At 39.7% G+C, this 12,213-nt stretch overlaps 1 protein-coding gene across 7 annotated transcripts in view; it reads left to right on the top strand.

The window, feature by feature from the left end:
* The first annotated feature begins 1,352 nt into the window (after window positions 1-1,352).
* LOC131693254 (protein enabled) overlaps window positions 1,353-12,213 on the top strand; it is a 94,475-nt gene continuing 83,614 nt past the window's right edge. For 4 of the 7 annotated variants that reach the window (XR_009306190.1, XM_058980938.1, XM_058980937.1 and 1 more), the window contains exon 1: window positions 1,353-2,858. Coding sequence is in view for 6 of the 7 variants with exons in the window: in XM_058980938.1 (XP_058836921.1) it covers window positions 2,854-2,858 (5 nt within the window). In the remaining variant the exon portion in view is untranslated. The remainder of the gene's footprint in view (window positions 2,859-12,213) is intronic. The other 3 variants (XM_058980935.1, XM_058980934.1, XM_058980933.1) reach the window with 3 other exon arrangements.

The raw sequence follows: 12,213 nt of genomic DNA, 5'->3' as shown, positions 1-12,213 counted from the left end.
AATATTAGAAACCACGATGTTTTACATCCTTTTCGCAATATGTTTACTCACCATCTTATAAAATGATGGTTTTTCTTCATTTTCATAAACAATTATCAACAAATTGATCAGTGATTTGGTGTTTAAAAGTTAATTTTTTACCAATGTTTACAGAAAATATGTGCACTATAACGGACCCTACACGAGCAGAAATATTGACAATAAATCATATACAGTCGAGATTCGCTGGTTGGACACTTTTTAACTGGACCACTTTTTAGTTGGACCTCCGTTGGTTGGACCATTGTCCAACTAAAAAGCATCTGAACGTCAAAATCTCGTGTCAAATTTACCTTGACAATAAATCTGACAATATTTAGGGACCATTCATAAATTACGTAACGCAAAAATCGCCCAAAATTGACTCCCCCCTCCCCCCATGTAACAAATTGTCACAAATTTAGTTATCCCCCCCTCCCCTATTACGTAACAAATTCCTTGAAAAAAATTTTTTTCTTCGATGAAAACATGTTACGTAACGATCTAGCTTACTCCCCCTCCCCCCTATGTCACAATATGTAACAACTTCTAGAACCCCTCCCCCCCCTAAAAGCGTTACGTAATTTATGAATGGTCCCTTAGAGATGTGAACAGATGCATTTATACTTCCAACATCTCCTTTGGAGAGTTTTTGACATTTGTCAGTCGGTCCAACTAGCGAATCAAATTCGTTAGTTGGACAAGGCTGTGGCCCAACCAGCGAATCACCACTGTATTGATCAATATATTGATGGTGTAAGGTAATCTTGAAAATATTGATTCTGTAGAATTTAAATGGGATTGATGGATTGAACCAGTCTTGTCAATATATTTATTGACAATATTACTGTCTCGTGTAGGGTCCGCTTATGACAGAACAGAATCAAATAAGCAATCCTTTGCTTCCAGCGCTACCTGTGAGCGGTTTCAACGTAGAATCGCCAATAGTGCGAAGTATTCTTTGGTTCTTTGCTAAAAAAGTCGCAGCATCAATTAAAATGTTACATTTTTTCGATCTTTGAATTGGGTTAGTGTACCAGTATTTTTTTTTTTTTTTTTTTTGAAAACTAATCTGTTTTCTTGTCGACAAGTAATTTTGGCTGAATGTGTGAATACTCCAGTAATTTTAGTTTTTGAGAAATGTTCCAATTTGTTAGACAAAAAATTATCGGCAACCCTCTTCCCGAGACACACAGCAGTCGAATCGACGAACAAAGTTTTTTTACGAACACCACTACGCAAGAGCCCTTTTCTGGCTTCGACTCCCGGTTAGTTTTGTTGTTTATTCCCTTTTCAGGTATTCATTCATTCATTCATTCGCGTTTTCGATCCGAGACAGCGCGCACATCTACTACGGCATCAGTAGTGCTGGAGGAGTTTCGTTCGCCAGCCGTAGCGCAGAGTTGATCCAAAACATGGCGACAACTGGTTCTATTGTTTGAGAAGAAGAAAAAAAGAACAGGGCGCAGTTCTTATTTTTTCGCTTCCAATATCCCCTTGAGTGCACCGGACGGATCGACGGTGTCCATCGGATGTGCAACAGTCGGACCAGCGTTCGGTCGAATCGTGTTGTACGGTGTGTGGAGTTTTTAGTGCGGTGCCTGTTTTACATGAAGGAATATTCTTTTTCTTCCGGTGGGAGCAGCCGCTGCAATTGAGGAAAAAAGAAGACGAAGTGTTGAAAGAAGTTTCTTTGCGGGATCTGGTGTTTTCCAGTTGCGACAGAAGCGAAGAATTGTCGCGCTGGATCCTGTTCGTCTTTTTGTGTAAAGAATTTATACGATTTTGCAATCCGCAAATCGGGAAGGTTTAGTTAATTCATTTTTTTTTTGTCTGCTCGCCAGCCCGGATCGTGTTGAAAATTCGGATGGTGTTCGGAGTGTGGAGCAGAAAACAGCCATTAATAATTTATTTTGTCGGCGAAAAAAGGTTTGATAATGTGCTGATGATGTTTTGTGCTAATGTTCAATAATAGTGCTTCAGAGTATAAAAAAATGCATTAGTTCTAGAAGTGAATTGTGACAGTAGTGAAATTTAATCTCGACAGGCGGATCCCTCATTGTCTCCCGGTTGAAAAATTTCCGGAAGATCCTTTCGTATCCCGAATCCACCTTTCTCTTCCACCCACTCTGTCTTGGAGATTGCAATTCTGTGGAGAAAAAAAAAATACTCCGAACGTTCATCTCCCATTTTTTCCACCATCCGAGTAGCAGCTGCACTCATACAACGGCAATCTCCAGCCAAAACCAGAAGGTAAAGTTACATCGTGTATACCTTCCCGTATGGGTTCATTCCCAGCATAAACGACAGCAAAGTTGTGTGAAAAGCATAGAAAACAAATTCACACAAAGGGAATTCCCTTTTGCTTTAGCAACAGCAAAAAAGGAGCAAAATTCCTCCCTCACCTTCCTTGGATCTATAAAATCCGGCCTCCGCCCTGTGCTCAGCTCTCTTTTTCTGTTGCGACAGTTCTCTCGTCCTGTTGTGAAGTTGTGTAGTGATCCTTTCGAGCCGAGCACACCCTTCCCTCGAAGTAGGACAACACGCTAAAAGGACGCACGATTTGGCTGTCAAAAGTTGTTATGGTTGGTACTGTTGCCTGTTGGGTGTGAAACAGATAGTGAGGCAAAGGTATAGTAGAAGTTTAAACCGGGCACTGCAAAAACGCAAAAGTGCCGAAAAAGGCGAAGAAAACGTTAGCAAAAATTCTGTGCCGTGAAGAGGGAAGCAGTCAGAGTGGCAGCGACAACGACAATTAAGGTACCATCACCGTCAGCAGAATCAGCAGCAGGGCCGACAGTTTCGCAGCACGGAGTGGACACAGCTGCGAGAAATATGTGGTAGGTGTTTTGGTAAATTTGAAAAACCCGACGCGATTGGTTTTGTTGCTTTGAATGTCATAATATGTAAATTTTATGATCCGCCCGTTCGTTTAATTTTGGATTCCCTAAAATAAGAAAAAGTTTGGAACAGTACATTACGAATGGGAGGAAGGCGTCTTATGCTAGAAGTCAGACTCAAAGCCCATCTATTTGGAGGCAGGATTTCTTTTTAAACTGGATGAACTTGTAGATCTTTGTATAGCAATGGATTTGTTCTGTTTTAAATAGCCATATTATGGTGTATAAGATTGTCATTTAGTAAATCTAAACAACCAAAGCCCAGCTTTCTTTTTGGCAGTTGCAACGTAGTTGAACACATCCCGGTTCTCTGTTGAAATTTTGTCAGAAATCTTGTTTTGTGTAAGTAAATTTTCCAAGTATTCCGGTCAGATCTTTATTCGACTTTTTCACTGCTTACCCTCATATGACTCATTGCAACTGGTTGTATTTTGTTAACCAAGCAGGTTCAACTTATTGACCTAGGAACATATAAATGGATGCCTCTTGGATACGCAGAAAGCTCATGGGCTTTGACAAGCTACGTTTTATTTTACTTTATTTTGTGTGTTAGCTCTTCATTGGATTGTAGGGAAGAACGATATTGCCAATATGATGTAGATCAAACAATTTGAGTTAACTAAATGGGCTCTAATTTTTTTGGGTTCCTATTTTATTTAGTTTTACCTTTAGAGGAAACTTAGATATTATGAAAAATGCACATATCAGATTGCTTACTCGGCAAAATGGAAAAGAATCCTAGCAGTAGTGGTGTCGTAATACTTAAAATTACTTTGGAAGTTGTTTTTTTATTATTACAGATCATCGAATGATTTAACCTTCAGTTCACAGGTCTTTGCTTTGTTTTGCTTACGATCAATCACAGTCCCATTGGAAACATTTGCCAGGTGAAATCATCAAATTGTCCCAGAACAATCAGATGCAATCTTCTGAGACAATTTCTAATAATTTGACACCCATATTATCAGGAATCTATGGGAAATTTCAAAAATAATAATTTACTTACGTCTCCTCCCTTAGTGCGTGACGAATTTAAATGACTTGACGTGAACGAGTAACCGCTGGGCTCTAAGACGATTTTGTTATATTATCATAGCGACGTCCGCTTAGTGCATTAGCGTGAGTGACAGAAGTTCATAGAGTCGTCGCAGGACACACTTTGGATTTGGGATCATAAGGGAACGTTCTTTTAAAGTTGATCTAACTACAATTAATGTTTTTACAGTTGTACCGGTAGTTCTCAGATAGATGGAACAGGTTTTTGTCTTGTTCTTACGTTGATGGGTGTTGTTTTGGAGGTACTAGGTGCAATCGTTTTTTTCTGCTCAGTTAGTACTGGCAACAGGTTTATAGATACAAAATGCATCAGTTATTGGGTGACCTTTTGGTTGTTCTTTAGTAGCGTATGTTGAATTTTCTTCTCGGCTTCGGCACATGACTTTCCGTAATGTGCCATCTGGCTACCGAACTGGCGCGTGGGAGCCTGACTAGGTTATCTGCTATTGGTTTATAGTTACTGTTAATGTTGGCTACAAAAGACAGATAGGAAGAGATAAGTTTGGTCAGCTACATACCAAACACACGAACGCCTTTGTGAACGCCATTGAAAAGGTTTCTCCAAGTATCGCTCGTAACGAGTGCCATTTCTCCATATTCCGGCATGAATTTTGAATTTACTCTGATTAGGTGCGGTGGTGCTAGATCGTGTGAACGTGCTTCGATTTCAACGTCATCGGTGTAAACAGGGAACTGCATTGCACTTACCCTAGCTTATCAACGTTACCAGTATGTGATTACGGACGTGGTGTAGCTGTATGTATGCTTAAGACCAAGCTCCAGTAACTGTTTTACTTCGCTTCTAGTAACTGCTCCACCTCGTTGACTGCTAGTCTAATATGAGTAAATCGAAATTGTGTATTTGAAAAAATATTAATAGTCCAATTTCGCTAAAAAATGGGCCAAAGAATAGATAATTTAATAAGCCTTTAATCACAAAATGAAAGAAGAGAGCTTGAACGGTTCTTGAGATATTCATGGTACTAAAGGCATGATTTCGAGAAAAATGCATGTAAAGTTTTTTATACTACTGCTTAGGGTAAGGTGAAGCAAATCCGACCGTTGGGTAAACCCGACCCCCTCTGTTACCGAAAATCAGAAGCACTACGCGAACTTATATCAATGTTGTCATGTAGAGCATCGAAAATAATTATAATGGTGGTATGACAGCATTTTATTAGTCTATATTGAGATGCTCATACGACAAAAAGTGTGTTTTTACAACATTTGATTTGACTTTTGTGCATCATTGACTACAGGATATTTCTGATTGTTAAAGTGATTGCATAATAAATGTAAGTGGATTAAATTATTTGATTTAAGTCCTACAAAGTGCATAGATGAATTTAGCTCAACCTTTTTCATATTTTTTTAATTGCATCGTAACGAACAATGACGTGGTGGGGCAAATCCGACCTCTAAATATTGGGGTAAATCCGACCGCTTTTTTTACTAAGAAAATTTTTATTTATCAAATTGAAATATATTTTTATTGTTATTATTTATTATTTTTATGTAAAATGGTTCATAATTACGAACGAAAGACACAACAACGTGATGAATATAGTATTCGTCGAGCAATTGCTCCGATGCACATGGGAATATCATTACGTGCTACTGCTCGTGATTTTAGCATTCCAAGATTGACATTGAACTTCATTTTCTTCATGTTACAATTCAATAACACAACATTCATTGATTTATCATTGAAAAACCGTAAAATTTGAGTAATACCTGCACTAAACCAACCAAAAACATAGGGGGTCGGGTTTACCCCACCATTTTTGAAAACAGCAAAAATGAACATTTTTGTTAAACACTTGTATCTCAAGATATTCTCAAGATCCAAATAAAATGCTATATACAGAAATTTGCCCAGGAGTCTAACCTTTAATTTGGTATATAAAACGATTTGATCCGATGTAAAATAAGCATTTTACAGCCAAAACCATTTACTAGGTCGGATTTGCCCCATTTTACCCTACATATTGAAATCTCTAATTCGCTGGATTTGACGGTATTGCAAATATCAACAAGCATATTTTTTGCATTAGTTTCAAAGATACTCCAAAAGACAATTGCTTTAAGATGGTTATTGCATTACGCCTCGATAGTGGCGCATCGAGGAGACCGAGAGGGCTCATGGGCCTTTTTTTATTTGCGTTTTTTCATACTCTGCAGCAGCCCAAATTATCGATCAACTAGTAAAGAAAGGTAAAAGTAGAGGCCTACTAATTTTAGCGCAGTAATGATTGTGGTTTTTAGTACTTGTGTACAAGGCACTGTACATCAGTCTGGTACGCAGCATTCTAGAGTATGGAGTTATCGTTTGGGCCCCGTATCACACCGTACACATTAATCGCATAGAACGGGTGCAAAAGAGCTTCGTCCGGTATGCCCTTCGACGGCTTCCCTGGCGATATCGATTTGAACTACCACCGTATGAGCATCGTTGTGCTCTTATCAACCTGCCTACGCTACGAAACAGGACAGTTTTTCTGCAGCGACTTTTTGTGTTCGATCTTCTCGCTGACAACATTGACTGCCCTCTGCTTCTCGTTAAGCTGGACTTCAACGTTCCTGGTAGGTCTCTGCGGAGAATGGACTTCTTTCGGCGCTCTACTCATCGCACGCAGTACGGCCAGAATAACCCGGTAGATGTTTGCTGTCAGCTCTTCAATAGCGTTCTTCATCATTTTGACTTTAACTTAAGTAAAGAAATGTTCAAATTGAAAATAGGTTTAAGTTAGTATAGTATCTCAGCCTGTACGAAAATTTATTAATTCGAAGACAATATATTAATTCAATTAATTCAATTGTTATGTGCTATTCGTACGCCAATCTGTGTATCAGTTTGTCTGAGTATTTGGGATAGCTGGATCAGCGAATGGATACAGGACTGGCGTATATGATAGAATAATGGGTAGCTCTTCCTAGGATTCATGGGTACTTTTTCCGGTGCTCAATTCGGGCATTCGAATCGATTCATTCGGGAAGATTGGATTGTATAAATTAAGGTACGACGCACGTGAATCATCCATTCCCGGTCAGCATAGCATGATAAAATTCTAACATAACGCAATTGTCGTTAATGGTGAAAAATTATCATTCGCTGGCATTTAGATGAGTACAAGCAATTTAATTGCATGTTTCATGCGTGTTTCTACTACTCCATTAGATTGTTTTTGTCGTACTTTTAGTACTTTGCTTTTCCACTACTCATGTACCGGTCAATTTATACGCTTTTATTTATTCCTTCTGCATCTTTTTTCTTCATTCGGCATGCTATTTTTTCATTGCTATATCTTAAATTAGAATCATGCTAACACTCACTAAGACAAAGAATTCCATATTCTCTCATTCACATTCATAATCTCTCTCATGCCAAACGTACAAACGCTCGTGGCCCTCGTGATAACACAAACTTGGTCGTAAACGCGAAGATGTAGTCGCAATCATCCAAGTCTTTACCCTCGGTCCTTGCAGCCTAGTCTCATGCCTTCAGTTGCACCAATAGAAAAAGTGACGCTCATATTCACTAGACAATACGTTCCATGGCGACATGAACGAGAACTCTAGTCATCTCTTCTAGTATCTGAACCGTGCACTGAAAATTAACCCAGTCATGCCCATTAGGGTGGCACAAATTTTAGAATTCAGTGGAACCGATCTAAAACTACTCGCTAAACGACTTCATTCCACCATGCAAAATGTTGATTTGATAGGTTGCACTATATTTTAGCACAAATGGTTTAAAGTTTGTATGTGATTTAACATGGATAAACGATCGACATTATTCAATATTTCGTAGACACGTTCCTATGTATTCTAAAAATATATGCTATGCTAATTTCGGTAGATACGGGTACCGTGTACAACTTTCCCGAAGAGTGTAATAGGCTACAACTTCTGGTTCAAATATTATTCTTCATACAATGCTTAAGTGTCTACGTCGTTGGTGGAAATTGAATTGATCTGGATACTCTGGCTGATACTTCAATCAAGTTAACCGTGATATGCCAGTCATAAACCGAATTAGGCAGCTTTCAACATAGGCGGTTTTATAGTTCAGATCCGAGCGTCATAAATAGATAATCTGAAGGACATGAGTTCGATTCTTAATTTTTTTCATATATCAATTTTTTTACTGCCTGTAAAGCGGGAACGTTGTTATGTTGAATTGTTAGTTTCAAATAAAGTAATAAGGGAGATCATAACCGTTATTTCTTACGTGTTATTTGATTTTGGCAAAGTTATGATCTAACGTTATATTCACGATGCTACTCCAATCTTAATCCCTGGATGATTCGTTCAAAAGTTTTGGTCAAAAGCAAATCGTGCTTCACGGCCGGAGACACTCTTGCTGGCGTATAGTGACAGATATTGGCCACTTACTCAATTAACCCGCCTTCAGTTCACGGGGCACTCTATAGCAGTTCCTGCTCCACAGGAATGTGATGAACATCAGTTGAGCTTCAAAATAACGGAAATCTTTCCCGATTCAGTCTCGTCTCAATTTTAATTTGCTCAACGCATATTATTGTACACAAAAAATACATAAAAATAATTCTGTTACAATTCGATCCCAAGCCCTTTAGATCACATGTGTCGGATGATACCATCTGGACTATATTTCCGCTTATCGCCAACGGTACAACTGGTGACCACAACAAATACGTCAAGGTTCACTTGATTGAAGCTTCTGGTCGCCGGGTAGCCAGAGACAGCACTATTTTCATAACTTTCAGGGCAACGAAAGTTTAATTTTGCAATAACTCATGAACCAGTTGTCATAGCTATGAACTGTCTTTAGAAGAAGTTGTTCTACGTGACTGAATCTATAGAATGTAGCACACAATATATTTTTCAGGGGCACCACGCGGCATATTTATGAATACAACGAAAATGTCTTATTTTCTCATGGTAAACTCCATACAAACTTAGAAATGCGAATTTTTCTAACTTGGTTCTGCGGTATTCCATTTTTTTCATACATCCTCGTGCCACCCTAATGCCCATGTTGTTTGTGGACAACAACGTTTTTAAACAGCTATAACTTTTTGTTGAGGCAAGATTTGATCACAAAAACAAGTAAGGCTAATTAATGTGGCTATTGTCTTTCATTTGAGTAATAACAGTTACAAGGATCAACCCTAGAAGCGACGTTATTGCCATTAGTCTGATTGGATTCCGATGGAGCAGTGCTGCCAGGAACAGTTTACGTTGACAACGGAAAATGATTTTTTCATATATCTACGTTATGGTGCAACATTATAGAAAACTGATAAATCTTATCAATTTAGGCTGTCTTTGGCTACGTTTTCCACGCAATTGGACTATTGTAAATATTCTTGGAGAATTGTATTGAGTATTGGAAGGTAAAAATTGAGCAGCTTCTAACACTGCATGGCAAGCACCTATCTTTATGAAAATGGACTTTTCGTGTTTCTTGATCTCACCATTTTCAAGGAAAAATAGTTTTGAAACCCTACATGCACTAGAAAAAAGTTGGGCATGAAAGGGTTAAGCATCAGATTCGCGGTCCGCGCAATCATTCAAGAACACACGCGAATATACCAATGGTCACACGATTATGAAATCGAATTTATTCACGCGATGTTACATACACGCTAGCAGCCGCGACAAACACGTTAACATACAAACGTTTGAACTTCGTCCACGCACCACGGAGCTACAAACACATGTGTTCGCGTGATCATAGATCGGTCACGTCCGAAAGTTCCTTACCCTCGGTCATAGTAGCATTGGTCCATGCATTCAGTTGGACCAATCGAAAAAAAGCACATATCCACTACATGGCGATAGTGATCTAGTGATATGGAGCACGTTAACATACAAACGCTTACGACCTTCGCGATTATCCACGCACGCCAAAGCACCCACGGTCTCGCAAACATGAAAACGCCCGAGTAATAAAGTGAATGTTTCAGCACTAATAAACTTATAAACGCGGTCTCAAGATTGAACCTACAAACGCCCATGTTCGCGCGATCATGTATCGGTCACATCCGGAAGCTCTTATTATCTACCCCCGGTAGCCTAATATATGTTGGACCAAAAAAAATGACGCTCAAAATTACTAAACGACAAGTTCCATGGCGACATGACCGGGAACTCTAGTGATATAAAAGAACTCACTCTCTTCAAGCATCTGACGCGTACACTGAAAACCAAGTATCAGATTGACGGTCTACGCGATCATCCAAGAACACACGCGAATATGCGAATGGACACACGGTTTTAAATTCGTATTTAAGAACGCGAAATTACGTAAAGGACGAACACGAAATTATTCCGACACCGAAAATGTCATGCTAATTTTCTTATAATGTTTAAAATAAAACCAAAATTTTAGGGTAGTTTTATACATATATTTACTTCAAAAATCAAAAAAAAAGTTAATCGATGGAGCCTTGAGTGTAAAATTGAACGCATTTTCGCTTGATGCTCTCCATCAAAGTCTTTACAGTGTCATCCGGTACCAGTTTCTCGGTTTTTTCCATTTTCTTAACATGTCCTTCTCGTCTTTGACTGTCTTCTTGCTCTTCCGAAGTTTCCGCTTCATCATTGCCCAGTACTGCTCCACCGGGCGCAGCTCCGGACAGTTTGGCGGATTCATGTCCTTTGGAACAAAATGGACAGAATTGGCCTCATACCATTCCAGGACACTTTTAGAATAGTGGCATGATGCCAAATCTGGCCAAAATAGCGGAGCTTCGTCGTGCTGCTGCAAGAACGGCAAAAGGCGCTTCTCGAGGCACTCAGATTTGTAGATCTCGCCATTTACTGTGCCCTTTGTCACGAAAGGCTCACTCCTCAGTCCGCAAGAGCAGATGGCCTGCCAAATGAGATATTTGGAGGCGAACTTCGACATTTTCTTCTTCTTAAATTTGTCGTCCACATAGAACTTGCTCTTGTCGTCCATCACACAGCAGCCATATTTTGTCAGCATCTTCTCGTAGAGCTTCCGTGCCCGAGTTTTAGCCGTCGATTGTTGCCGCGCGCATCGCGGTTTGAGAAGTTCTGTACCTTGTATGTATGTAGTCCAACTCTCTTCTTTGCATTCTGGACGTAGCTCTGCAACATGCCGATTTTTTTAGCCAAATCACGGCTTGAGACGTTGGGATTTGCTTTAATCATCCGCTTCACCTTTCCCTCCGTCTTTTTGTTCTCCGGTCCCGGTTTTCTTCCAGCTCCTTTGCCGTGGTCCAACGTCAACCGCTCCTGGAACCGCTTCAACACTCTGGAGACGGTTGAATGGTGAATGTTCAACATTTTTCCCAACTGCCGGTGCGACAGGTCAGGAAATTCCAAGTGTTTGGAAAGACTTTGTTCTCTCGACTCGCGTTGGTTCACCTCCATTTTCGTTGAATCGGAAAACACGACTTCGAGTTTGACAGCATGTAAACAATACACATCAATGAGAAAGTGTGCAAAATTTGGTTGATTTTTACCCAATGGTAAAAAAGTTATGCCCTGTTGAATGTGTCGCAATAATTTCGTGGATCCAGTTACAGTTTTATCCAATTTCGCCCTCTAAATAAAATTCTCTCCAAATCGAATGATTTTCAGATGAACTCCTTAAAAACCAGAGATGGTGTTTATGTGACGGACGAAAAAGATGTTCTTAATTGTCTCTTCGACACACACTTTCCAGGTTGTGTCGATCCGGAGTTGAACAATGTTCACAGATCTCATTCTGGCGATTCGGACTCGTTGGCGTTAGCACGCACATTGGTTTCCACTGAATCGGTCAAGTGGGCAGTTGACAGCTTTGCTCCATACAAATCAACCGGAAAAGATGGAATACTTCCCGTGCTACTGCAAAAGGGATTTGATATTCTTAAACATGTCTTGAAAAAGATTTTGCTTTCCAGTCTTGCAACCGGGTATATCCCGAGTTTTAGGCCTATCAGCTTAAGTTCTTTTCTTCTGAAAGCTTTGGAACGGATAATCGATCATCACATCAGGAACGTTAGTTTAGTTGAATATACATTGTACAAAATGCAACATGCATATCAATGTGGGAAATCAACGATCACTCTGCTTCACGATGTTGTTTACAACATTGAGAAAGCTTTCTCGCTCAAGCAATCTAGCTTGGGTGTATTCCTAGATATTGAGGGTGCTTTTGACAATGTGTCCTTCCAGTCTTCTGGAAGCGACGCGCGGTCATGGGATACCTGCATGTATCTCGGGTTGGATAAACGCAATGCTT

This window comes from Topomyia yanbarensis, chromosome 3 (assembly GCF_030247195.1).
Source record: "Topomyia yanbarensis strain Yona2022 chromosome 3, ASM3024719v1, whole genome shotgun sequence".
Classification (NCBI taxonomy): Eukaryota; Metazoa; Arthropoda; class Insecta; order Diptera; family Culicidae; genus Topomyia; species Topomyia yanbarensis.
This window is presented reverse-complemented; position numbering and strand designations above follow the sequence as displayed.